The sequence below is a fragment of the Pseudophryne corroboree genome, chromosome 7 (assembly GCF_028390025.1).
Source record: "Pseudophryne corroboree isolate aPseCor3 chromosome 7, aPseCor3.hap2, whole genome shotgun sequence".
Classification (NCBI taxonomy): Eukaryota; Metazoa; Chordata; class Amphibia; order Anura; family Myobatrachidae; genus Pseudophryne; species Pseudophryne corroboree.
This window is the reverse complement of record NC_086450.1, coordinates 33,745,059-33,770,865: the sequence shown is the minus strand read 5'-3', so window position 1 is coordinate 33,770,865 and position 25,807 is coordinate 33,745,059. Positions and strand designations below refer to the sequence as shown.

At 48.2% G+C, this 25,807-nt stretch overlaps 1 protein-coding gene across 7 annotated transcripts in view; it reads left to right on the top strand.

The window, feature by feature from the left end:
- Positions 1–25,807, top strand: part of ANKAR (ankyrin and armadillo repeat containing) — a 356,791-nt gene that overhangs the window by 322,605 nt on the left and 8,379 nt on the right. For 5 of the 7 annotated variants that reach the window (XM_063932915.1, XM_063932914.1, XM_063932916.1 and 2 more), the window contains 4 exons: positions 15,087–15,204; positions 17,439–17,548; positions 19,929–20,125; positions 24,920–24,966. In XM_063932915.1, coding sequence (XP_063788985.1) covers positions 15,087–15,204; positions 17,439–17,548; positions 19,929–20,125; positions 24,920–24,966 — 472 coding nt within the window. Of the gene's footprint in view, positions 1–15,086; positions 15,205–17,438; positions 17,549–19,928; positions 20,126–20,161; positions 20,279–24,919; positions 24,967–25,807 lie in introns of those variants that run through there. The other 2 variants (XR_010181859.1, XR_010181860.1) reach the window with 2 other exon arrangements.

Below are 25,807 nucleotides of genomic sequence, written 5' to 3'. Positions count from 1 at the left end.
CTGTGCAGTACACCACTACAGTACCATATTATTTCTTTTGTAAATAATTTATTAACCCAAGACCGAAAGCCCAGGGGTTTGGGGAATAGTCTTAGTGCTATCAGCACAGGGCTGGTTGTCTCTAGAGTAGAGATGTGCACCGGAAATTTTTCGGGTTTTGGTTTTGGATTCGGTTCCGCGGCCGTGTTTTGGATTCGGACGCGTTTTGGCAAAACCACCCTTAAATTTTTTTGTCAGATTCGGGTGTGTTTTGGATTCGGGTGTTTTTTTACAAAAAACCCTCAAAAACAGCTTAAATCATAGAATTTGGGGGTCATTTTGATCCCATAGTATTATTAACCTCAATAACCATAATTTACTCTCATTTCCAGTCTATTCTGAACACCTCACACCTCACAATATTATTTTTAGTCCTAAAATTTGCACCGAGGTCGCTGGATGGCTAAGCTAAGCGACACAAGTGGCCGACACAAACACCTGGCCCATCTAGAAGTGGCACTGCAGTGTCAGGCATGATGGCACTTCAAAAAAATAGTCCCCAAACAGCACATGATGCAAAGAAAAAAAGAGGCGCAATGAGGTAGCTGTGTGACTAAGCTAAGCGACCCTAGTGGCCGACACAAACACCTGGCCCATCTAGGAGTGGCACTGCAGTGTCTGACAGGATGGCACTTCAAAAAAATAGTCCCCAAACAGCACATGATGCAAAGAAAAAAAGAGGCGCAATGAGGTAGCTGTGTGACTAAGCTAAGCGACCCAAGTGGCCGACACAAACACCTGGCCCATCTAGGAGTGGCACTGCAGTGTCAGACAGGATGGCACTTCAAAAAAATAGTCCCCAAACAGCACATGATGCAAAGAAAAAAAGAGGCGCAATTAGGTAGCTGTGTGACTAAGCTAAGCGACCCAAGTGGCCGACACAAACACCTGGCCCATCTAGGAGTGGCACTGCAGTGTCAGACAGGATGGCACTTCAAAAAAATAGTCCCCAAACAGCACATGATGCAAAGAAAAAAAGAGGCGCACCAAGGTCGCTGTGTGACTAAGCTAAGCGACACAAGTGGCCGACACAAACACCTGGCCCATCTAGCAGTGGCACTGCAGTGTCAGACAGGATGGCACGTCAAAAAAATAGTCCCCAAACAGCACGTGATGCAAAGAAAAAAAGAGGCGCAATGAGGTAGCTGTGTGACTAAGCTAAGCGACCCAAGTGGCCGACACAAACACCTGGCCCATCTAGGAGTGGCACTGCAGTGTCAGACAGGATGGCACTTCAAAAAAATAGTCCCCAAACAGCACATGATGCAAAGAAAAAAAGAGGCGCACCAAGGTCGCTGTGTGACTTAGCTAAGCGACACAAGTGGCCGACACAAACACCTGGCCCATCTAGGAGTGGCATTGCAGTGTCAGACAGGATGGCACTTCAAAAAAATAGTCCCCAAACAGCACATAATGGAAAGAAAAAAAGAGGCGCACCAAGGTTGCTGTGTGACTAAGCTAAGCGACACAAGTGGCCGACACAAACCACACCTGGCCCATCTAGGAGTGGCACTGCAGTGTCAGGCAGGATGGCACTTCAAAAAAAATGTCCCCAAACAGCACATGATGCAAAGAAAAATGAAAGAAAAAAGAGGTGCAAGATGGAATTGTCCTTGGGCCCTCCCACCCACCCTTATGTTGTATAAACAGGACATGCACACTTTAACGAACCCATCATTTCAGCGACAGGGTCTGCCATACGACTGTGACTGAAATGACTGGTTGGTTTGGGTCCCCACCAAAAAAGAAGCAATCAATCTTTCCTTGCACAAACTGGCTCTACAGAGGCAAGATGTCCACCTCATCATCATCCTCCGATTCCTCACCCCTTTCACTGTGTACATCCCCCTCCTCACAGATTATTAATTCGTCCCCACTGGAATCCACCATCTAAGATCCCTGTGTACTTTTTGGAGGCAATTGCTGGTGAATGTCTCCACGGAGGAATTGATTATAATTTATTTTGATGAACATCATCTTCTCCACATTTTCTGGAAGTAACCTCGTACGCCGATTGCTGACAAGGTGAGCGGCTGCACTAAACACTCTTTCGGAGTACACACTGGAGGGAAGGCAACTTAGGTAGAATAAAGCCAGTTTGTGCAAGGGCCTCCAAATTGCCTCTTTTTCCTGCCAGTATACGTACGGACTGTCTGACGTGCCTACTTGGATGCGGTCACTCATATAATCCTCCACCATTCTTTCAATGGTGACAGAATCATATGCAGTGACAGTAGACGACATGTCAGTAATCGTTGCCAGGTCCTTCAGTCCGGACCAGATGTCAGCACTCGCTCCAGACTGCCCTGCATCACTGCCAGCGGGTGGGCTCGGAATTCTTAGCCTTTTCCTCGCACCCCCAGTTGCGGGAGAATGTGAAGGAGGAGCTGTTGACGGGTCACGTTCCGCTTGACTTGACAATTTTCTCACCAGCGGGTCTTTGAACCTCTGCAGACTTGTGTCTGCCGGAAAGAGAGATACAACGTAGGTTTTAAATCTAGGATCGAGCACGGTGGCCAAAATGTAGTGCTCTGATTTCAACAGATTGACCACCCGTGAATCCTGGTTAAGCGAATTAAGGGCTCCATCCACAAGTCCCACATGCCTAGCGGAATCGCTCTGTTTTAGCTCCTCCTTCAATGTCTCCAGCTTCTTCTGCAAAAGCCTGATGAGGGGAATGACCTGACTCAGGCTGGCAGTGTCTGAACTGACTTCACATGTGGCAAGTTCAAAGGGTTGCAGAACCTTGCACAACGTTGAAATCATTCTCCACTGCGCTTGAGTCAGGTGCATTCCCCCTCCTTTGCCTATATCGTGGGCAGATGTATAGGCTTGAATGGCCTTTTGCTGCTCCTCCATCCTCTGAAGCATATAGAGGGTTGAATTCCACCTCGTTACCACCTCTTGCTTCAGATGATGGCAGGGCAGGTTCAGGACTGTTTGCTGGTGCTCCAGTCTTCGGCACGCGGTGGCTGAATGCCGAAAGTGGCCCGCAATTCTTCGGGCCACCGACAGCATCTCTTGCACTCCCCTGACGTTTTTTAAATAATTCTGCACCACCAAATTCAATGTATGTGCAAAACATGGGACATGCTGGAATTTGCCCAGATGTAATGCACGCACAATATTGGTGGCGTTGTCCGATGTCACAAATCCCCAGGATAGTCCAATTGGGGTAAGCCATTCTGCGATGATGTTCCTCAGTTTCCGTAAGAGGTTGTCAGCTGTGTGCCTCTTATGGAAAGCGGTGATACAAAGCGTAGCCTGCCTAGGAACGAGTTGGCGTGTGCGAGATGCTGCTACTGGTGCCGCTGCTGCTGTTCTTGCTGTGGGAGGCAATGCATCTACCCAGTGGGCTGTCACAGTCATATAGTCCTGAGTCTGCCCTGCTCCACTTGTCCACATGTCCGTGGTTAAGTGGACATTGGGTACAACTGCATTTTTTAGGATACTGGTGACTCTTTTTCTGACGTCTGTGTACATTTTCGGTATCGCCTGCCTAGAGAAATGGAACCTAGATGGTATTTGGTACCGGGGACACAGTACCTCAAACAAGTCTCTAGTTGCCTGTGAATTAACGGTGGATACCGGAACCACGTTTCTCACCACCCAGGCTGACAAGACCTGAGTTATCCGCTTTGCAGCAGGATGACTGCTGTGATATTTCATCTTCCTCGCAAAGGACTGTTGGACAGTCAATTGCTTACTGGAAGTAGTTCAAGTGGTCTTCCGACTTCCCCTCTGGGATGACGATCGACTCCCAGCAGCAACAACAGCAGCGCCAGCAGCAGTAGGCGTTACACTCAAGGATGCATCGGAGGAATCCCAGGCAGGAGAGGACTCGTCAGACTTGCCAGTGACATGGCCTGCAGGACTATTGGCTTTCCTGTGTAAGGTGGAAATTGACACTGAGGGAGTTGGTGGGATGGTTTGCAGGAGCTTGGTTACAAGAGGAAGGGATCTTCCGCTGTCATCCAAAGTTTTTGAACTTGTCACTGACTTCTGATGAATGCGGACCAGGTGACGTATAAGGGAGGATGTTCCTAGGTGGTTAACGTCCTTACCCCTACTTATTACAGCTTGACAAAGGCAACACACGGCTTGACACCTGTTGTCCGCATTTGTGTTGAAATAATTCCACACCGAAGAGGTGATTTTTTTTTGTATTTTGACCAGGCATGTCAATGGCCATATTCGTCCCACGGACAACAGGTGTCTCCCCGGGTGCCTGACTTAAACAAACCACCTCACCATCAGAATCTTCCTTGTCAATTTCCTCCCCAGCGCTAGCAACACCCATATCCTCATCCTGGTGTACTTCAACAGTGACATCTTCAATTTGACTATCAGGAACTGGACTGTGGGTGCTCCTTCCAGCACTTGCAGGGGGCGTGCAAATGGTGGAAGGTGCAAGCTCTTCCCGTCCAGTGTTGGGAAGGTCAGGCATCGCAACCGACACAATTGGACTCTCCTTGAGGATTTGTGATTTAGAAGAATGCACAGTTCTTTGCTGTGCTTTTGCCAGCTTAAGTCTTTTCATTTTTCTAGCGAGAGGATGAGTGCTTCCATCCTCAAGTGAATCTGAACCACTAGCCATGAACATAGGCCAGGGCCTCAGCCGTTCCTTGCCACTCCGTGTCGTAAATGGCATATTGGCAAGTTTACGCTTCTCATCAGACGCTTTCAATTTTGATTTTTGGGTCATTTTACTGAACTTTTGTCTTTTGGATTTTACATGCTCTCTACTATGACATTGGGCATCGGCCTTGGCAGACGACGTTGATGGCATTTCATCATCTCGGCCATGACTAGTGGCAGCAGCTTCAGCACGAGGTGGAAGTGGATCTTGATCTTTCCCTATTTTAACCTCCACGTTTTTGTTCTCCATTTTTTAATTTGTGGAATTATATGCCAGTATCAATAGCAATGGCCTACTACTATATATACTGCGCACAACTGAAATGCACCACAGGTATGGATGGATAGTATACTTGACGACACAGAGGTAGGTAGAGCAGTGGCCTTCCGTACCGTACTGCTATATATATATACTGGTGGTCACTGTCAGCAAACTGCAAAACTAAAATGCACCACAGGTATAGAATCTAGATGGATAGTATACTTGACGACACAGAGGTAGGTAGAGCAGTGGCCTTCCGTACCGTACTGCTATATATACTGGTGGTCACTGTCAGCAAACTGCAAAACTAAAATGCACCACAGGTATAGAATCTAGATGGATAGTATACTTGACGACACAGAGGTAGGTAGAGCAGTGGCCTTCCATACCGTACTGCTATATATACTGGTGGTCACTGTCAGCAAACTGCAAATCTAAAATGCACCACAGGTATAGAATCTAGATGGATAGTATACTTGACGACACAGAGGTAGGTAGAGCAGTGGCCTTCCGTACCGTACGCTATATTTACTGGTGGTCACTGTCAGCAAACTGCAAAACTAAAATGCACCACAGGTATAGAATCTAGATGGATAGTATACTTGACGACACAGAGGTAGGTAGAGCAGTGGCCTTCCGTACCGTACTGCTATATATACTGGTGGTCACTGTCAGCAAAACTCTGCACTGTACTCCTATATAATACTGCTGGTCCCCAGTCCCCACAATAAAGCAGTGTGAGCACAGATATATGCAGCACACTGAGCACAGATATGGAGTGTTTTTCAGGCAGACAACGTATACTGGTGGTCACTGTCAGCAAAACTCTGCACTGTACTCCTCCTATATAATACTGCTGGTCCCCAATCCCCACAATAAAGCAGTGTGAGTACAGATATATGCAGCACACTGAGCACAGATATGGAGTGTTTTTCAGTCAGACAACGTATACTGGTGGTCACTGTCAGCAAAACTCTGCACTGTACTCCTCCTATATAATATACTGGTGGTCCCCAGTCCCCACAATAAAGCAGTGTGAGCACAGATATATGCAGCACACTGAGCACAGATATGGAGTGTTTTTCAGGCAGACAACGTATACTGGTGGTCACTGTCAGCAAAACTCTGCACTGTACTCCTCCTATATAATACTGCTGGTCCCCAGTCCCCACAATAAAGCAGTGTGAGCACAGATATATGCAGCACACTGAGCACAGATATGGAGTGTTTTTCAGGCAGACAACGTATACTGGTGGTCACTGTCAGCAAAACTCTGCACTGTACTCCTCCTATATAATATACTGGTGGTCCCCAGTCCCCACAATAAAGCAGTGTGAGCACAGATATATGCAGCACACTGAGCACAGATATGGAGTGTTTTTCAGGCAGACAACGTATACTGGTGGTCACTGTCAGCAAAACTCTGCACTGTACTCCTCCTATATAATACTGCTGGTCCCCAGTCCCCACAATAAAGCAGTGTGAGCACAGATATATGCAGCACACTGAGCACAGATATGGAGTGTTTTTCAGGCAGACAACGTATACTGGTGGTCACTGTCAGCAAAACTCTGCACTGTACTCCTATATAATACTGCTGGTCCCCAGTCCCCACAATAAAGCAGTGTGAGCACAGATATATGCAGCACACTGAGCACAGATATGGAGTGTTTTTCAGGCAGACAACGTATACTGGTGGTCACTGTCAGCAAAACTCTGCACTGTACTCCTCCTATATAATATACTGGTGGTCCCCAGTCCCCACAATAAAGCAGTGTGAGCACAGATATATGCAGCACACTGAGCACAGATATGGAGTGTTTTTCAGGCAGACAACGTATACTGGTGGTCACTGTCAGCAAAACTCTGCACTGTACTCCTCCTATATAATACTGCTGGTCCCCAGTCCCCACAATAAAGCAGTGTGAGCACAGATATATGCAGCACACTGAGCACAGATATGGAGTGTTTTTCAGGCAGACAACGTATACTGGTGGTCACTGTCAGCAAAACTCTGCACTGTACTCCTCCTATATAATACTGCTGGTCCCCAGTCCCCACAATAAAGCAGTGTGAGCACAGATATATGCAGCACACTGAGCACAGATATGGAGTGTTTTTCAGGCAGACAACGTATACTGGTGGTCACTGTCAGCAAAACTCTGCACTGTACTCCTCCTATATAATATACTGGTGGTCCCCAGTCCCCACAATAAAGCAGTGTGAGCACAGATATATGCAGCACACTGAGCACAGATATGGAGTGTTTTTCAGGCAGACAACGTATACTTGTGGTCACTGTCAGCAAAACTCTGCACTGTACTCCTCCTATATAATACAGCTGGTCCCCAGTCCCCACAATTAAGCAATAAGCACAAATATTTGCATCAACATTAATAAACGGAGAGGACGCCAGCCACGCCCTCTCCCTAACATTTCCAATGCACGAGTGAAAATGGCGGCGACGCGCGGCTACTTATATAGAATCCGAATCACAGCGGGATGATGACGTTCGGGCACGCTCGGGTTAACCGAGCCATACGGGAGAATCCGAGTATGCGCCGGACCCGTGTAAAATGGGTGAAGTTCAGGGGGGTTCGGTTTCCGAGGAACCGAACCCGCTCATCACTACTCTAGAGTGGCCCTATTTCCCTAGGGCTTACCAGCCGAGGGGTGGCTGACATTGTAGCAGGGGAACTCCATACCAGGTGTCCCCCAACTGTAGTGTCACCTAGTGCTGGACAGTGGAAAACTGGGCCATGCAGTGCACATTAAACTGTGGTGTGATAGGGATCGACGGCAAGTGCTTTTCAGAAGGGCAAATTGATGTTCCTGTATTTTGGGTTTTGAACCCGCCGTCACTCCTTTTATTTTCTAAACCCCAGCCAGCCTTCTACTTGGTGCATCTTGTCCATGATTAATGCTTTTACAGTGTCTGTGTCACAAAAGAGACAGGTTATATAATATTTCTATGAGAGAGAATATCCTCGGGGCAGTAAATTACCACAACGAATTCATATCCCCCTTAATCTATCATTGTTACTTTATTCTAAAACTAATCTCTTTGGCAATAAGAGAAATTGATATTATTTATTATGTAATGCTTTTATCCATCCATTCATCCATCCATCCATCCATCCATCCATCCATCCATCCATCCATCCATCCATCCATCCATCCATCCATCTATATATAAAAGGAGAGTTATGGTAGACTTACCACTGTTGGAAACATTGGGGTGTAGAGTGGATCTGGATCCAGAGGCACCAACAGGTAAAGCTTTAGACTGTCCCAGGATGCATTGTGGGGCCTCCTCTATAAACCCGACTGCAGGCACTGAGAGCTCAGTTTTGATAACCAGTCCAATGCAGGAGCAGACAAGAGAGAAGGCAGATGTTAGTCACATAAGAACACATTCTCACGACAGGAGAAGGTACCAGAGGCTAATGGCATACAAACCCAAAGTAGGTAGGTGCGTCAGGGTGGGTGCCCTGTGGAACCCAATGTACCTCACAGAAAGAAAGTTAACAGTGGTACTGTAAGTCTACCATAAATCTCCTTTTTCTGTAGCAGGTTACATTGGTTTCCACAGGGAAACGTTGGGGATGTCCTAAAGCAGTTCCTCAAGAGAGGGGACGCGCCTTAGCCGATCTGAGAATCAGGCGTCCAAAGGAAGCATCCTGGGAGGCGAAGGTATCAAAGGCATAGAACCTAAGAAACGTGTTCACCGAGGACCACATAGCTGCCTTGCACATATTCTGCGGACGCGCCTCGTCAAACCGCCTAAGAATGTCCAACAGTCCGGGTAGAATGGGCCTTAACCGCGGCAGGAGCTGGAAGTCCAGCCTGCGCATAAGCATGTGCAATCACCATTCTAATCCATCTGGCCAAGGTTTGCTTATTCGCAGGTCAGCCATGATTGTGTAATCCAAACAGAACAAATAGGGCATTAGACTGTGTAATAGAGGCAGTCTTGTCTACATAGACACAGAGAAACCCAACCACATTTAAAGACCAATCTTTAGCCGACAAGTCCAAAGAGATAAAGGCCGGTACCTTAGGTAAGTAACTGGGCCTGGTTCGGAGAACCGCCCTGTCACTGTGGAAAATCAGAAAGGGCGTACGACAGGACAAAGCACCTAAGTCCGAGACACTTCTTGCCGAGGCAATAGCCAGCAAGATCAGGACCTTGGCCATGAGCCACTTAAGGTCCACCGATTCAAGACATTCGAAGGGAAACTCTTGAAGGGCTTTTTAACACATAGACAGGTCCCATGGAGCCACAGGAGGGACATAGGGAGGCTGAATATGTAGAACACCCTTAGTGAACGTATGGACATTAGGTATAGTGGCAATCTTGCGCTGAAACCATATCGACAAGGCAGAAATGTGAACCTTGAGGGAGGCCAGACGCAGACCTAGGTCTAAGCCCCTTTGTAGAAAAGCCAGAATTCTGGACATTCTGAATCTATAAGCGTCATAATTCTTATCAGCACACCAGGTGAAGTAAGAACGCCAAACCGTATAATAAATCCAGGCAGAGGCCGGTTGTGGGCCTTCAGCATAGTCTGAATGACCGCCTCAGTAAATCCTTTGGCCCTTAGGAGTGATGCTTCAAGAGCCATGCTGTCAAAGCCAGTCTGGCCAGGTCCAGGTAGAGACATGGGCCCTGTACGAGGAGGTCTCAACACTGAGGAAGTAGAAGGGGACACTGTCAACAGACCCTGCAGGTCTGAGAACCAATGCTGTATGGACCACGCTGGAGCGACTAGAATTAGTATTCCTCCTTCTTGCTTGAACTTCCGCAGTACTTTGGGCAGGAGTGACACCAGAGGGAATATGTAAGGCAGCTGAAAGTTCCACGGATGCTACCTGAGGATCCCTGGTCCTTGATCCGCAGACCGACACCTTGTGATTGTGTGTGATTGTGTCGCGACGCCATGAGGTCCATGTCTGGCAAACCCCACCTGTCCACCAGGAGTTGGAAGACTTCGGGATGAAGGCTCCACTCTTCGGTTTGAACATCCTGGCGACTGAGGAAGTCCGCTTCCCAGTTCAGGATGCCTGGAATGAACACTGCCGATGTAGCTGGCAGATGGCGTTCCGCCCAACATTGGATTTTGGACACCTCCAACATTGCCATGCGACTTCGAGTGCCACCCTGATGGTTTATGTAAGCCACTGTGATGGCGTCTGATTGTACCTGAACAGGCCTGTTCCGTACCAGAGGCAGGGCGAGAGACAGTGCATTGAACACTGTCCTCAGCTCCAGAATATTGATCAGAAATAGTGATTCTTCCTTGGTCCAACGACCCTAAAATGAGTGTTGCTCCAACACCGTTCCCCATCCCCGCAGACTGGCGTCCATTGTCAGTAGAACCCAGTTGTGGATACAGAAGTGACGGCCCCTGATCAATTGCTGGTCCTGGATCCACCAGGACAGCGACAGACGAACCTCCGGAGTCAAAGAGATCATTTGGTATCTGATCCGATGAGGTAGGCCATCCCACTTGGAGAGAATCAACTGTTGCAGAGGACGAGAGTGAAATTGAGCGTACTCTACCATGTCGAAAGACGACACTATGAGGCCAAGTACTTGCATCGCCGAGTGTATCAATACTCTGGGGCGATGAAGGAAGCGCCTTATCCTGTCCTGAAGTTTCAGGACTTTGTCTGGAGACAGGAACAGTCTCTGACTGAGTATCAAAGAGTGCCCCTAGGTGCACCATGCTCTGAGCTGGGACCAGCGAGGACTTTTTCCAATGTATTAGCCAACCGTGGGATTGCAGGAAAGTCACCGTCAGTTGTAGATGACTGAGGAGGACTTCGTGTGAACTTGCCAGAATCAGTAAATCGTCCAAGTATGGCAGGATTTTGACTCCCTGGCAATGGAGATGGGCCATCATAATGGCCATGACCTTGGTGAAGATCCGAGGAGCCGTAGCCAGTCCAAATGGCAGAGCCTGGAATTGGTAGTGAAGGTTGCCAATAGCAAACCGCAGGAAATGCTGATGTGAGATTGCAATAGGAATATGCAGATATGCATCCTGTATATACAGGGATACCATATAGTCTCCGGGTTCCATAGCCAGCACTATTCAGCGCAGTGTTTCCATATGAAACTTGGACACTCTCACAAACTTCTTCAAAGATTTGAGGTTGAGTATAGGCTGGTAGGACCCACTGGGTTTCGGGACCAGAAACAGGGTCGAGTAATAACCTCTGCCCCTCTGGGGGTGAGGAACCGGCACAACCATCCCCATGCCCAGGAGGGAACTTACAACCATTTGTAGAGCCTGCGCTTTCAACAGATCATTCGGGGGAGCCGTTGTGCAGAGCTGGTGAGGGGTCATCTCTTGAATGAGACAGAATACCCGTGACAGACAACTTCCAGTACCCAAGCGTCTGAAGTGGTCGTGAGCCAGACCTGGGCGAACTGTAGAAGTCAGCCTCCCACCCTGGGGTCCCCAAGGGGAAGGCCTGCCCCATCATGCAGCAGGCTTGTCATGTTTGGCAGCAGGCTGACGGGGTGCACAAGACTACTTCGCCTTGGGCTTGGAGGTTTTGGAAACGCAAGATTGTCTCAGGTATGTCTGACCTTTCGTTTTACCCTTGAGGACGAAAGGAATGACATGTGGTACTTTTTGCCTTCTGAGAAGGATTAGTAGTGGGGAAAAAAGCTGTCTTAGCAGCTGCCAGTTCAGACACAATTTTATTTAGCTCTTCCCCAAACAAAATGTCCCCAGTGAAGGGGAGGACTTCCAAAGTCTTCTTTGAGTAAAAATCCACTTTCCACGACCTCAACCACAGTATGTGGCGCACCAGGACAGACGTAGCCGACGCCTTTCCCGCCAGTACTCCTGCCTCAGAGGACGCTTCTTGAATGTAATAAGAAGCGGTGGTAATATGAGACAGGTATTGTCTGGCATTTTCAGAGATATTCTCGGGCAGCTGTTCCTCGAATGCCTGAACCCACACTTCAATACCTTTTGCAGCCCACGAGGCAGCTATAGTGGGTCTATGAATAGCCCCTGTAAGGGAATATACAGATTTCAGGCATCCTTCAATACGCTTATCTGTCGGCTCCCTCAGTGAGGTGACAGTGATGACAAGCAGAGTGGATGACACCACTAGGCGGGTGACATGAGAATCCACCGGCGGTGGAGTTTCCCATTTGTTACACAACTCTGCAGGGAGAGGGTAGTGAGCCAATGCCCGTTTGGGAATAGGGAATTAATTCCCTGGATTAGACCAGGGTTCCTGCCTGATGTCCACTAAATGATCAGAATGGAGTAATACAGTTTTAACCACCATCTGATGTTTAAACTTATCAGTTTTCTTTGCCACAGTAGTGGAATCCTCCTCATCTGTGAGTTGCAGGATATGCTTCGGAGCAACCACCAGGGTAGGGACATCAATCTGTGAGGGAGAATCCTCATCAGTAACACAGGATTCAGTGTCCGATAGGACCGTATGCTCCCCTCCTCTTCAGATGAGACATCAGAGAGGTTTGTAGACTGGGAGGAGGAAGCAGCCTGCTTAGAGGGACCAGGGGCACGGGAGTGACCCAAGGTAGACTTCTGTCTAACCAGGAACTGGTTTAGTTGTTGCAGTTGATTAGACAAATATTCTGCCCAAGGCGGATTAACCATAGGGACATTTTTTGGGGGTAATGACACAGGTGGCCCTATAGGGAGTGCAAGGCACTCAACTAGAGTACCCAGCAGGGTAGTCAATGCTGCCCATGGAGGCCATTTACTAAGCAGTGATAAAAGCGGAGAAGTGAGCCAGTGGAGAAGTTGCCCGTGGCATTGGCAACCAATCAGCCCTGAAGTAACATCTATAATTTGGATACTATAAAATGATACAGAGCTGCTGACTGGTTGATGGGGCAACTTCTCCACTGGCTCACTTCTCCGCTCTTATCACTGCTTAGTAAAGGTCCCCCTAAATGCAGGTGCTGCGGACTGACTGGGAGGTGCATGGCACGCAGTACAGAGACCCTTATACAATACTTCCCCCTCTGATAAATCCGCGGAGTATGCTCTGCATGATGCAGGAGCTTCCACAGATTTGCTGCCCTTTTTGTTAGACATTGCACAATGTAAACAATTGGACTTACACAGTACGATGAAATAGCCAGACAAATATAATAACCTGTGGAATAAAACAACAGGGTATAATGTGACTGTTACACAGGAGTAATATACTTATATACGTATATACATAAACTCTGTGCACAACTATATTGTTTGACCCAAATACATCTTTCCCCTTGGGGTACAGAATATAGTGACAGTTATATCTGGGAAACACTGAGAGTGAAACCATACAGCAGATACAGGCACACACAGTCACAAGCAATGCAGAAATTATATTACAATAATGCTGCACAGGACTTATATATATTTATCACAGCGCGGTCTCAGACCGGAAGATATAGCAGAATACTCCTAAAATATACTCTGCAATGTACACCTTTTCTCAACTAACGCTGTCTCTAAGACAAGTAGGATACTCAAGTAAATGTAAAGGCACAGCCAGGGGCGCTTTAAGAGAGGAGGAGGCCCGTGTTCAGCCTCCTCCGTTCGGGCCCCCTCCTCTCTGCCGGCAGCGCTGAGAGTCTGAGCACTAGAGGGCTCAGACTCTTCTGCACATGCGCAGATCTCCAGGAAAATGGTGCGGCGCCCATTTTCCCTGAGATTTTCCTACTGCGCATGCACAGAACTCTGTGAAAATGGCCGCTGAGCTATTTTCACTGTGTTTTAACAGCGCTGCAGATGCCAGCGCTGGACACTGGAGGGGTATTTTAAAAACACATTGCAACCATTATAGAAACGCCAGTGGGCACAGCACTGTACACAGACGACTTTACATGTGAGACCTTGCCCAGCAATCCCAGAGACCTGCTGCAGCTATGCTGTTAAGATGGCGCCGAGAGTCTCTGTGAGGGAGCGAGAGAGAGTGAGGCAGCTCCAAGGCGGGAAATTTGCAGGAGATGGCTCCCTGGGCCAGGGGAAGGGCTACAGGTCAAGAGCCGCCTCCCCTATGCTGGTCTTCCACCCCAGGTAGTACTATGGAGCCCCATTAAAATTATGTTAATACACCTGACCTGTGCTCCAATGCCCTGGTGGTCTAGTGGGGTCCCTGCCCAGTGACTGTGTCCACGCCAGTCCTGCGATCCATCTCCCCAGACCGCGGATGGATCACGGGTTAATGGCGGGTTTCCGCCTACGAGACCCTCTTACCTCCTCCCCATAGCAGCCACGCGATCCAGGAGAGCAGTGCCTAAGTCGGGACGCCTCTGCCGCAGGTACCCGAGAACCAGGCCATCGGGAGGTGATGGAGCTGCAGCACTGAATGTCACACTGACATACAGTGCTGCCAGCTCAAATAACAAAGTCACTTTCTCTGTCAGATGAAAAACTTTCAGGGCTGCACAGCGCAGCCCCCCTGTTCAGTGACCAACTCAAGACTGAGCTCTCAGTGCCTGGAGGCGGGGTTATATGCATCCGCGGACAGCTAAAGCTTTGCCTGTTGGTGCCTCTGGATCCAGATCCACTCTACACCCCGATGTTTCCCTGTGGAAACCAATGTAACCTGCTGCAGAAATATGTATGTATATATATGGGTGGTCCCGACCGCCGGCATACCGACATTTATTCTCCCTCTTGGGGGTCCACGACCCCCCTGGAGGGAGAATAAATAGCGCGGCCGCAGTGTGGCGAGCGCAGCGAGCCCGCAAGGGCCTCATTTGCGCTCGTCCAGCAGTCGGTATGCCGGCGGTCAGGATTCCGGCGCCGGTATGCTGGTCGCCGGGAGCCCGGCCGCCGGCATACACTACTACACCCATATATATACGTTGAGCCCGGCACTCTCCGCATAAAATAGTATACCTCTTCTGTTGCCTTCTTAATTAGAGGACTGAGCAGATCCCCAATATGGTATACACGTAGACGGCGGCACTCAGGTAAATAAGGACACGATACAGCGTGTTGTAGCCTACAACATGGTGTATCGTGTCTTTATTTACCTTGCTGCCGCCGTCTACGTGTATACTATATATATATATATATATATATATATATATATATATAAAATGTGTGCAGAAGAGAGAATATATATAACATGTTGCATCTTTCCGCAGACTGTTGTATTAGCCAGAATAATTGTGGGCATGGATCAGGTCACTTTGTCTGCCAGAGGGGTGACAATACTATCAGAGCTGCTACAGTCACGGAGTTCCAGCACAGTTGTGTTAGCAGGTAGGTGCTTATTATTATATAGTCACTGGTGAGTTAGTAGGTAGGTGCTTATTATTATATAGTCACTGGTGAGTTAGCAGGTAGGTGCTTATTATTATATAGTCACTGGTGAGTTAGCAGGTAGGTGCTTATTATTATATAGTCACTGGTGAGCTAGCAGGTAGGTGCTTATTATTATATAGTCACTAGTGAGCTAGCAGGTAGGTGCTTATTATTATATAGTCACTGGTGAGCTAGCAGGTAGGTGCTTATTATTATATAGTCACTGGTGAGCTAGCAGGTAGGTGCTTATTATTATATAGTCACTAGTGAGCTAGCAGGTAGGTGCTTATTATTATATAGTCACTGGTGAGTTAGCAGGTAGGTGCTTATTATTATATAGTCACTGGTGAGTTAGCAGGTAGGTGCTTATTATTATATAGTCACTGGTGAGTTAGCAGGTAGGTGCTTATTATTATATAGTCACTGGTGAGCTAGCAGGTAGGTGCTTATTATTATATAGTCACTGGTGAGCTAGCAGGTAGGTGCTTATTATTATATAGTCACTGGTGAGTTAGCAGGTAGGTGCTTATTATTATATAGTCACTGGTGAGCTAGCAGGTAGGTGCTTATTATTATATAGTCACTGGTGAGTTAGCAGGTAGGTGCTTATTATTATATAGTCACTGGTGAGTTAGCAGGTAGGTGCTTATTATTATATAGTCACTGGTGAGTTAGCAGGTAGGTGCTTATTATTATATAGTCACTGGTGAGTTAGCAGGTAGGTGCTTATTATTATTATATAGTCACTGGTGAGCTAGCAGGTAGGTGCTTATTATTATATAGTCACTGGTGAGTTAGCAGGTAGGTGCTTATTATTATATAGTCACTGGTGAGTTAGCAGGTAGGTGCTTATTATTATATAGTCACTAGTGAGTTAGCAGGTAGGTGCTTATTAATATATAGTCACTGGTGAGTTAGCAGGTAGGTGCTTATTATTATATAGTCACTGGTGAGCTAGCAGGTAGGTGCTTATTATTATATAGTCACTGGTGAGCTAGCAGGTAGGTGCTTATTATTATATAGTCACTGGTGAGCTAGCAGGTAGGTGCTTATTATTATATAGTCACTGGTGAGCTAGCAGGTAGGTGCTTATTATTATATAGTCACTGGTGAGCTAGCAGGTAGGTGCTTATTATTATATAGTCACAGGTGAGTTAGCAGGTAGGTGCTTATTATTATATAGTCACTGGTGTGTTAGCGGGTAGGTGCTGTGCTTATTATTATATAGTCACTGGTGTGTTAGTGGGTAGGTGCTGTGCTTATTATTATATAGTCACTGGTGTGTTAGCGGGTAGGCGCTGTGCTTATTATTATATAGTCACTGGTGTGTTAGCGGGTAAGCGCTGTGCTTATTATTATACAGTCACTGGTGTGTTAGCGGGTAGGTGCTGTGCTTATTATTATATAGTCACTGGTGTGTTAGTGGGTAGGTGCTGTGCTTATTATTATACAGTCACTGGTGTGTTAGTGGGTAGGTGCTGTGCTTATTATTATATAGTCACTGGTGTGTTAGTGGGTAGGTGCTGTGCTTATTATTATATAGTCACTGGTGTGTTAGCGGTTAGGTGCTGTGCTTATTATTATATAGTCACTGGTGTGTTAGCGGGTAGGTGCTGTGCTTATTATTATATAGTCACTGGTGTGTTAGTGGGTAGGTGCTGTGCTTATTATTATACAGTCACTGGTGTGTTAGTGGGTAGGTGCTGTGCTTATTATTATATAGTCACTGGTGTGTTAGTGGGTAGGTGCTGTGCTTATTATTATATAGTCACTGGTGTGTTAGCGGGTAGGTGCTGTGCTTATTATTATATAGTCACTGGTGTGTTAGCGGGTAGGTGCTGTGCTTATTATTATATAGTCACTGGTGTGTTAGTGGGTAGGTGCTGTGCTTATTATTATATAGTCACTGGTGTGTTAGCGGGTAGGTGCTGTGCTTATTATTATATAGTCACTGGTGTGTTAGTGGGTAGGTGCTGTGCTTATTAGTTTTCATATAATTTTATCCTGGAAATAACCTTCATGCTGTTATATAGATGTATTCCTCATCTATTATAGTTCCATTATCATTATTCGGGGAGCAGCTGCTCCCCTATGTACTTGTAGTCAGAGGTGTAAGGAAATCAGACCTAGCTACGTATCCCTGTGACCAGTGCTTTGTGCTGCCCAGTGACGGCCTCATTCCTTTGTGACAGGGGAGCTGCTGGCCAGTCTGGCTCACACACGGGCTGGAATCCCAGATGCAATTACTACACTTGGAACAGTGGAGTGCCTCTGCAGCCATTTACAGTCTGAGGATGAAGAGGTAAGCAGGGTACTGTCTGCTGTATGGTCTTCCTGTCTCTCCTGACTTTTCCTTGCTCTAACGTACAGTGGAAACATGTTAGCCTATAATGCTATCTTTAGGGGCGTATCTATTAAGTATGCCGTGCACATGGACCCCACCCTGCACACCCAGGACCCTTAAGCAAGCCTCACAGTGTCTGTGGAGCTGGATCCACTCCCTATGTAAAGAGCTGGCAGCGCCATCTTTCAGGTGATATCTTCAGAAAGATGGCGCTGCACAGTGACAGCAAAGACTCTGACACTACTAAAGAACCTTTGCTAACTCCTACGCAGGCGTGATCCTGCCGAATATCAATGATAATATAGCGCTGCAGCATGAAGCGGGGACGTCCTACTAGTAGGTGGGGCCTGTGACCATATAAAGTTCATTTGACATCTAATATCCTTATAAACTAGGACAATTAAAAATATGGATATATCACTGCACACACTAATGGTGTCCTGTGAGGGTGAGCAGCCACTGCACTATGTGATAACGTGGCTCACTAATGATGTCCGTGTCCTATGAGGGTGAGTGGCTACTGCACTCTGTGGTAATGCGGCTCACTGATGGTGTCCTGTGAGGGAGAGGAGCCACTGCATTATGTAATAACGTGGCTCACTAATGGTATCCTGTGAAGGTGAGCAGCCACTGCACTATGTGATAACATGGCTCACTGATGGTGTCCTGTGAGGGTGAGCGGACACTGCACTATGTGATATCGTGGATCACTAATGGTGTCCGTGTCCTGTGAGCGGCTACTGCACTCTGTTGTAATGCAGCTCACTGATGGTGTCATGTGAGGGAGAGCGGCCACTGCATTATGTGATAACATGGCTCACTGATGGTGTCCTGTGAGGGTGAGCGGACATTGCACTATGTGATATCGTGGCTCACTAATGGTGTCCGTGTCCTGTGAGGGTGAGCGGCTACTGCACTCTGTTGTAATGCAGCTCACTGATGGTGTCATGTGAGGGAGAGCGGCCACTGCATTTTGTGATAATGTGGCTCACTGATGGTGTCCTGTGATGGTGATTAGCCACTGCACTCTGTGGTAATGCGGCTCACTGATGGTGTCCTGTGAGGGAGAGCGGCCACTGGATTTTGTAACAATGTGGCTCACTGTGAGGATGAGTGTCCACTGCACGGTAATGCGGCTCACTGATGGTGTCCTGTGATGGTGATTAGCCACTGCACTCTGTGGTAATGCTGCTCACTGATGGTTTCCTGAGAGGATGAGCGGCCACTACACTGGGTGGTAATGCGGCTCACTGATGGTGTCCTGCGAGGGTGAGCGGCCACTGCACTCTGTGGTGACGCGGCTCACTGATGTTGTCCTGTGAGTATGAGCTGCTACTGCATTCTGTGGTAACGTGGCTCACCAGTGATGTCCTGTGAGGGTGAGTGGCCACTGCACTCTGTGGTAACGCGGCTCACTGATGGTGTCAGTGAGAGTGAGCGGCCACTACACTCTGTGGTAATGGGGAGCAGGGCCTGAGGCAGCACGAGTAACAGATACACAATGGGCCCTGACACACAGGTGTTACCCTAATAGTGACACCCATGAATAAGGCTAATCCCAGTTTATTTTACAGCATTAATTGAATGGTGCAAATGACAAATTGGTGGTACAGTGGAAGCAGATCGCACTATGAGGCGACATTTGTACTGTGCACCATCCTTTCACAAGACGTGACTGGAATGCAGATGTGCACAGTGACATGCCATAGGTGAACCAATAGCAGTGGAGTAAATTTTGGGCACCATATTACAAAACGGATATCCTGGAGCTAGAAAAGGTTCAGAGGCGGGCGACCAAACTAATCAAGGGCATGGAGATGCTGGAATACGAGGAAAGGCTTGCAAGGCTAGGCATGTTTACATTAGAAAAGAGGAGACTAAGAGGGGACATGATCAACATCTACAAATATATAAGGGGTCAATACACAAAGCTTGGGAGGGACCTGTTTTCTATAAGTTCAGCACAGAGGACACGTGGACACTCGCTTAGGTTAGAGGAGAGGAATTTCCGCACATTGAGGCGAAAAGGTTTTTTCACAGTAAGGGCAATACGAGTTTGGAATTCCCTGCCTGAGAGAGTAGTAATGGCGGACTCAGTCAACACCTTTAAGAATGGGTTAGATAAATTCTTATTGGATAAAGATATTCAGGGTTATGGTGCGTAGGCACGCATTATAGTTAATATAACTAGTCCTAACATAAAAATTACTAGTCCTATAATAAGACTGCATAGGAGACCACAAATAGGTTGAACTCGATGGACAATTGTCTTTTTTCAACCTTAGTTACTATGTTAATAATATTTTGCTTAAAAAAGGATTTATTTTTTTGTAAAAAGGTTCGCGTGGCCTGTGCCAATGCACTGGGATATTTGACATTTAATCGCACTGCCTACCGCCATCTGCTAACGGAATGCAGAAACAGACCAGCGCTGTATAACCTGCTCATTTGTCACCTCAGCACAGATGCAAAAATCTCTAAAGAGTTTACAGAGGAATTTAACACTCACCGACGGATAGGACTGCCCTCACTCAGGTAAATACTTACTGCATTCTGTGCTTTGTTTAACAGGGCCTTTATTCAGCGGCTGCATTTATAGACAGACCGTTACTGACACTGCCGCAGCGCAGGTGACCTGCGGCAGTGATCGGAGACGAATGGAAACCACACTACAGAGATACTGATATAGTACGTTTCAATGTGTTCTGTCCAAATAAAACTTTTTGTTTGTGGAGGTGGAGCGACAGGAGACTGGAAGGGGAAGGGGGTGTAGGTGCTGTGAGAAGCTGCAGAGAGGGTGTGCGTACAGTAGACTGGAAGGGGGTGTAGGTGCGGTGGGACGTGTGTAGAGGTGCTGTGAGAAGCTGCAGAGAGGTGGTGCGTGCAGGAGACTGAGAGGGGAAGGGGGAGTAGGTGCTGTGAGACCTGTGTTGAGCTGCTGTGAGAAGCTGCAGAGAGGGGGTGCGTGCAGGAGACTGGAAGGGGAAGGGGGTGTAGGTGCTGTGAGAAGCTGCAGAGAGGGTGTGCGTACAGTAGACTGGAAGGGGGTGTAGGCGCGGTGGGACGTGTGTAGAGGTGCTGTGAGAAGCTGCATAGAGGTGGTGCGTGCAGGAGACTGAGAGGGGAAGGGGGAGTAGGTGCTGTGAGACCTGTGTTGAGCTGCTGTGAGAAGCTGCAGAGAGGGGGTGCGTGCAGAGACTGGAAGGGGAAGGGGGTGTAGGTGCTGTGAGAAGCTGCAGAGAGGGTGTGCGTACAGTAGACTGGAAGGGGGTGTAGGTGCGGTGGGACGTGTGTAGAGGTGCTGTGAGAAGCTGCAGAGAGGTGGTGCGTGCAGGAGACTGAGAGGAGAAGGGGGAGTAGGTGCTGTGACACCTGTGTTGAGCTGCTGTGAGAAGCTGCAGAGAGGGGGTGCGTGCAGGAGACTGGAAGTGGAAGGGGTGTAGGTGCTGTGAGATCTGTGCAGAGGTGCTGTGAGACACTGCAGAGAGGAGATGAGTGCAGGAGACTGAGAGGGGAAGAGGGTGTAGGTGCTGTGAGACCTGTGTAGAGGTGCTGTGAGAAGCTGCAGAGAGGGGGTGCGTGCAGGAGACTGGAAGTGGAAGGGGTGTAGGTGCTGTGAGATCTGTGCAGAGGTGCTGTGAGACACTGCAGAGAGGGGTGAGTGCAGGAGACTGAGAGGGGAAGAGGGTGTAGGTGCTGTGAGACCTGTGTAGAGGTGCTGTGAGAAGCTGCAGAGAGGGGGTGCGTGCAGGAGACTGGAAGGGGAAGGGGGTGTAGGTGCTGTGAGAAGCTGCAGAGAGGGTGTGCGTACAGTAGACTGGAAGGGGGTGTAGGTGCGGTGGGACGTGTGTAGAGGTGCTGTGAGAAGCTGCAGAGAGGTGGTGCGTGCAGGAGACAGAGGGGAAGGGGAAGTAGGTGCTGTGAGACCTGTGTTGAGCTGCTGTGAGAAGCTGCAGAGAGGGGGTGCGTGCAGGAGACTGGAAGTGGAAGGGGTGTAGGTGCTGTGAGATCTGTGCAGAGGTGCTGTGAGACACTGCAGAGAGGAGATGAGTGCAGGAGACTGAGAGGGGAAGAGGGTGTAGGTGCTGTGAGACCTGTGTAGAGGTGCTGTGAGAAGCTGCAGAGAGGAGATGAGTGCAGGAGACTGAGAGGGGAAGAGGGTGTAGGTGCTGTGAGACCTGTGTAGAGGTGCTGTGAGACACTGCAGAGAGGAGATGAGTGCAGGAGACTGAGAGGGGAAGAGGGTGTAGGTGCTGTGAGACCTGTGTAGAGGTGCTGTGAGAAGCTGCAGAGAGGGGGTGCGTGCAGGAGACTGGAAGTGGAAGGGGTGTAGGTGCTGTGAGATCTGTGCAGAGGTGCTGTGAGAAGCTGCAGAGATGGGGTGCGTGCAGGAGACTGGAAGTGGAAGGGGTGTAGGTGCTGTGAGATCTGTGCAGAGGTGCTGTGAGACACTGCAGAGAGGAGATGAGTGCAGGAGACTGAGAGGGGAAGAGGGTGTAGGTGCTGTGAGACCTGTGTAGAGGTGCTGTGAGAAGCTGCAGAGAGGAGATGAGTGCAGGAGACTGAGAGGGGAAGAGGGTGTAGGTGCTGTGAGACCTGTGTAGAGGTGCTGTGAGACACTGCAGAGAGGAGATGAGTGCAGGAGACTGAGAGGGGAAGAGGGTGTAGGTGCTGTGAGACCTGTGTAGAGGTGCTGTGAGAAGCTGCAGAGAGGGGGTGCGTGCAGGAGACTGGAAGTGGAAGGGGTGTAGGTGCTGTGAGATCTGTGCAGAGGTGCTGTGAGAAGCTGCAGAGATGGGGTGCGTGCAGGAGACTGGAAGTGGAAGGGGTGTAGGTGCTGTGAGATCTGTGCAGAGGTGCTGTGAGAAGCTGCAGAGATAGGGTGCGTGCAGGAGACTGGAAGTGGAAGGGGTGTAGGTGCTGTGAGACCTGTGTAGAGGTGCTGTGAGACACTGCAGAGAGGGGTGAGTGCAGGAGACAGAGGTGTGATAGTGGAATTAATGCCCGAAACTGAGGTGGACGCCATTCCGAAATGCATGCAATCGCCAATGTTTTCCCAGTTGAGTCGCACCACACATGCATGCCGATCTTGTGCCATAGGGCAGGTGCAAGTCTCGCTGGTGGGATCTAAAGCCGCACTAAGCTTGATTACAGCGTCTCTGGACACAGACAGTGGCCGTCTCAGTCCTTGCACATTTGGAGGCACGGATATACACAAGGGAAGGGCTTTGCAGTAGCGTTAGTATAGAGACGCCAGCGTGGCTGCGCAAAAGGTACAAGTTACTGTGTAGGAATAAAAATACAAAAAAAAAAAATATTGTAGAAATGGCTCTTATTTATTTAATAACAAGCTACAGGGCCTGATTCAGCGCTGGGCGGACGTGTAACACCGGAGCGTACATCTGTGCATGCTTACCGTCGGTGGACATAGAGCAACAGATCAGTATTGCAGGGAGACCCATGCAATTCTGATAGGTGTTCCTGGGCGGTGATGAGGGGTGTCTGCGGCAAGCTGGGGGTGAGCCGGTGTCAGGGATCAGATTCTAAATACGCAGTTCCACTGACACTGGCGGCCTAATTCCATAGGACTTTCTGAACAACCACATGGTTAGTTGGTGTAGCCAATGTCCGACTGATGGTTTTGCGCACCACATCGGATTAGGGCCGCAGCCGGTGAGGGGGTCTCCGATTATCATGCATTGGCAGCAGTGGCTCGGCTGCTACTGCATATACTGAATCAGGCCCAGTCTGTCTGCTGAAGACTGGCCAAATGAGGGATCGGAAATAGTGACTTTATTTTAATAAACATTCAAATTAGAACATTGGCGAAAGCTGTATCTGTGTGATCACCTCTACAACACAATCTATTATATGTTTCTTTTAATACATATTTATTATTTCTGTAGGATTTGTCTCTGGACTATTTCCACACAACGCTGCTGTATGTGTGCCCTGGTAACTTATCTCCTTATAGCAGTATAATACAGGTTGAGTATCCCTTATCCAAAATTCAATTCAATTCGGCAACTTATGAATAGCGCCGGGAATTAGCTCCCGACGCTATTCAATTCAGCTGCTAGTTACCCGCAATTGTCGGGAATTCTTCTCTCATCCCCGGGGATGAGAGAAGAAACCCGGCAAAAGTGCTTCCTCGCGGCCGGCGCGAGGCTGATTCTGTCGGGAATCAGCCTCGCGCCGGGGAGTTAAGTTGGAGAATGCCCGTTCTCCCGACAATTCAACCTGTTCAGTCGGCGAGAATGGGACATCGCCGACTTAACTGGAGCTGAATTGAATAGCGTCGGGAGCTAATTCCCGGCGCTATTCATAAATTGCCGAATTGAATTGACCCCATTATCTCAGTAAGGGAACCAAAAATGTGTGATTTTGAATTTTGTATAAGGGATACTCAACCTGTAGTATAATGGGGGTCATTCCGAGTTGTTCGCTTGTTGCCGATTTTCGCAACAGAGCGATTAAGGCAAAAATGCGCATGCGCATGGTACGCAGTGCGCATGCGCTAAGTATTTTAGCTCAAAACTTAGTAGATTTACTCACGGCCGAACGAAGAATTTTCATCGTTGAAGTGATCGGAGTGTGATTGACAGGAAGTGGGTGTTTCTGGGCGGAAACTGACCGTTTTCTGGGAGTGTGCGGAAAAACGCAGGCGTGCCAGGATAAAACGCGGGAGTGCCTGGAGAAATGGGGGAGTGGTTGTCCGAACGCAGGGCGTGTTTGTGACGTCAAACCAGGAACGAAACGGGCTGAGGTGATCGCAGTGTAGGAGTAAGCTCGAGCTACTCAGAAACTACTAAGAAATATTTATTCGCAATTCTGCTAATCTTTCGTTCGCAATTCTGCTAAGTGAAGATACACTCCCAGAGGGCGGCGGCCTAGCGTGTGCAATGCTGCTAAAATCTGCTAGCGAGTGAACAACTCGGAATGAGGGCCAATAGGGGGTTATTCAGGTCTGTTAGCAAACCATAAATAGCACATTAATGGGCAAAACCATGTGCACTGCAGGGGGGCAGCTGTAACATGTGCAGAGAGAGTTAGATTTGGGTGGGTTATATTGTTTCTGTGCAGGGTAAATACTGGCTGCTTTATTTTTACACTGCAATTTAGATTTCAGTTTGAACACACCCCACCCAATTCTAACTCTCTCTGCACATGTTACATCTGCCCCACCTGCACTGCACATGGTTTTGCCCATTAGTGATCTTTTTTGGTTTGCTAACAAACCTGAATAGCCCTCAGTATCTGAGGACCGGAACATGTTATTACTTGTTTATGCTGTATATGTATTTATGCTTGTTTACTTTTTTTTTACAGCTTAGCGGTAAATGGAGGACCCCCAATCAGCCCATCGTTATGGAAAGGTGAGCGGATGATGGATAATAGATAGTACTCCTATTTGTGTTTTAGAGTCTCTTTTAGGAAGCAAGCAGGAGCATTTCATGACTAGAGGGGGCAGGTATTCAAGTGTCTGGGGGCTCTTTCCCCAATGAAAAGGAAGCTAGCACATGCACAAAGAGTCCATGAGACTATCAGTGTGCCATAATCTATAGGGTGGGGGCCTCAAAATGGGGTGTTACATGAGGCCACACCCAAAACCACACCCCATTTTGGAATGAATGCTGGTTTTCCACCATTTGCAGATAGAGCCGCTGAACACACACGTGACAGCCTTTCTACAATGAAAATCATATATTTCTCAGGAATTTCTTCCCAAGCACTGCTACAGAAGTTCCCACAAATGTGCTACACCTGTGGGTCACTTTGCTTTTACCATTCTGTCCAGTTCTTCGCAAATACAATGGGGTGTAAGCCTGTAGACTGTGCAGTCATTCCATGATATGAAGCCTACAGTCTTGTTCTTTTCCTCAGAGGTGGTTCTTACATAACCTAGAGGCAGCTTTGGGTCATTATCTTGCTGTAGGATGAACCCTTGACCAAGTAGACACAGACCAGAACGTATTGCATTGTGCTGCAAAATGCTGTAGTAGTCACTTTGGTTCACGCTGCCGGTCACTCTGCAAGTCACAGACTCAGGATCCAGCAGCAGAGCCCCAGACAATCACACGTCCTCCTCCATGTCTAACACGTGGTATCACAGGGGGGTTATTTACTAACTTGGGATGCTTTGCTCATGAATGGATTGCACACCTGGAAATGATAAGTTTTACAAGCCGCCCCTTGCTAAATAAACCCTACACACTG